Source organism: Olea europaea, unplaced genomic scaffold (genome assembly GCF_002742605.1).
Source record: "Olea europaea var. sylvestris unplaced genomic scaffold, O_europaea_v1 scaffold14015, whole genome shotgun sequence".
Classification (NCBI taxonomy): Eukaryota; Viridiplantae; Streptophyta; class Magnoliopsida; order Lamiales; family Oleaceae; genus Olea; species Olea europaea.
The window spans coordinates 462-2,858 of NW_019231537.1; the positions used below are offsets into that span (position 1 = coordinate 462).

General features: G+C 33.6%; 1 protein-coding gene across 1 annotated transcript; it reads right to left on the bottom strand.

Annotated features, from left to right (window-relative positions):
* Positions 1-528: 528 nt before the first annotated feature.
* On the bottom strand, positions 529-1,306 carry LOC111375667 (E3 ubiquitin-protein ligase RHA1B-like). Its single transcript, XM_022998531.1, has one exon. It carries the CDS (start codon positions 1,160-1,162, stop codon positions 659-661), a length of 504 nt encoding a protein of 167 aa, XP_022854299.1. The 5' UTR covers positions 1,163-1,306; the 3' UTR covers positions 529-658.
* Between the last annotated feature and the right edge of the window lie 1,091 nt (positions 1,307-2,397).

A 2,397-nucleotide genomic window follows, 5' to 3' on the forward strand; every position in this document is an offset into this window, starting at 1 on the left:
AAAATAATTTTACACAAAAATCCAATTTTTTTTTAATCACACAATGTTCAATAAATTACTATTATAAAGTCTATTTATCCTTAAAAAAATGAGGCTCAAACTTATTTAAAGTAAATTCTAATTTGCTATTGTTGAATCAATGTATTTAATAACGAGTTCAATAAAACTAGACAAATCAACATATTTTTGTTACTTAAAAAAGGCTTAAGAATCCTTAGACGATGAAGACTCAGTTAAGGATAAAATATTTAGCATATTTCGATTGCCAATGGTTGGCAAGTATATATTACTTTATAATAGTTCCGTCACCAGATAAACTTCTTTTACACTTGAAAATCGTCCTCGACATATCTTTTAGATTGACGAAGATAACTTTAATAACTCAACCGACCTGCGTTCCCGATAAGTCACACAATGAATCAATGGGATAGCGTTAAATAACTCTTGCCATTAAAAATTCATCGACAACACGCCATCATGAAAACCAAAAACAATTAAAAAAGTAAAGAGAGCCTCGAAATACAAAAATTCAATAGGAACCAAAAATATATTAAAATCCATATTTTCCTCTTCATTTTTATTTTTCATTGTAATATTTACATTTACCACATCAACCCCCTCGCCCCCATAAAAAGAGTAAAAAATATAAAAAAGAGGACTACAAACCCGTAGTAATCGGCGAATACTCGCCGTAGAAGTCCGAAATGCCGGCAGCCGCCCACAGCCTCTCATTGAATGCCTCCTGCATGTCCTCCGGTATAAACTGCGTCCGGCAGAGTGGACATGTCTTCTGATCATGGTCCATCCAACGGTCCAGGCAGCTCCGGTGGAATATATGTCGGCAATTCGTCAGCCGTCGGATCTCATCATCGCCGTTAAATTCATACAAACAAACAGCACAGTTATCTGGTTGATCCGATACGACCAAGTCGGAGAACTTCACCACTGGCAGAAGCTCTCGGATCAGCACAGCTGACACGGAACGGGGCTCCGGTTCAGTATCCATCTGGGTCGGGTACGCCATTTCAGGCTCAAGGAAATCACTGAGGCCCAGTAAAGAAAACACTGCACAAATTGATTTGCGAATGAATCCCATGATTGTTAGTAGGTGAACCAACAGTTTTGGTAGAAAAATATCAGTGTATCCCACTGGAAATCCCATTTAAATTTCGTATTGAGCTTGGATTCGTGTGGATATAGATGTTTGATAGCACTGTTAGTGCGTGTACTGTGTGTAAAATGGGAGAGAGAATCGTGAAGCTCTAGTGCACAGAGGGGAGAAAAAAGCTGCGGGAGATGGGATGGAATATATAGAGAGAGATAGATGTAATTAAATTACGAAAATAGGTATGAGAATAGATAAAATGGCATCTTGTTCTCCTATATATTTAAAAAAAAAAAAAAAAAAAGGATTATTATTTTCATTTTAAAGAAATTATGTTCGAATAAGTGCAAATATGTTATGACTATAGGAATCTATCCATAGCTTGTAGACTTTAAGGGTGTTGTAGAATAATGGTTTGATTTATCCTTTGTTTCAGCTCCATTCTTTTGGAAAAATGCATTTTTTAACAGTGTTTTGATATCATTTCAACCACATATTCTTTAAGAAAATAATATTATACACAAATTCAAAATTTTTCCTTATTTTTTAACCATACATTTTCGATCAATACATTATTCAAAAATTGATTCTTTCTTCCAAAATGGGGCTTAAACAAGGGCTTAGGTTTCAATTTTTCAAAATCGCACAAAAACGAAGCAAATCGAATCCCCCCCTTACTTTCCCTTAAAAGCCACATAATAGGATCTGCTTCAGTTTCAGAACAATCTCAACTTGCACCATAATATCTAATTTTAAGAAAGATATGCTGTATTTTATACTGAAATTGATATAAATTTTATGTTGATAGCATTAATATTGTTGATGAAGCAATCACATTCTTTCGTGGGAATGTTTTCTTTAGAAAATTTGACATCAAGAACTCATCTGATAAGCTTTTTATTTATTTAACACACTACATAAATATTGTATTAAACAGGCTAGAAGGCTGCAGAACTTTGGCTGAACCTAATTGCTTTATCCAGATAAAAACAATAATCAACGCAGAGCTATTTAGTTTGTATTGCAGTTATGGTTGCCAGCATAGAATTTAATCGCGGATTAAAATCGAATCAAACTGAAAACATGGTTTGGCTTGATTTGGTTTTGAAAAATTTCAAATCGGGTGAAATAGTTTGAGTTGAAAATATGACACAAACCATTCAAATCGAACTGCTTTCATCCCTTTTTTTAGGTGCCTAAAAATAAATGATTACTTAAATTAAACATAAGCAATTATCAATTATTCAGAAAAAAATTCAAAAGAATATTCTAAGCAAACTCAAATTTTACCA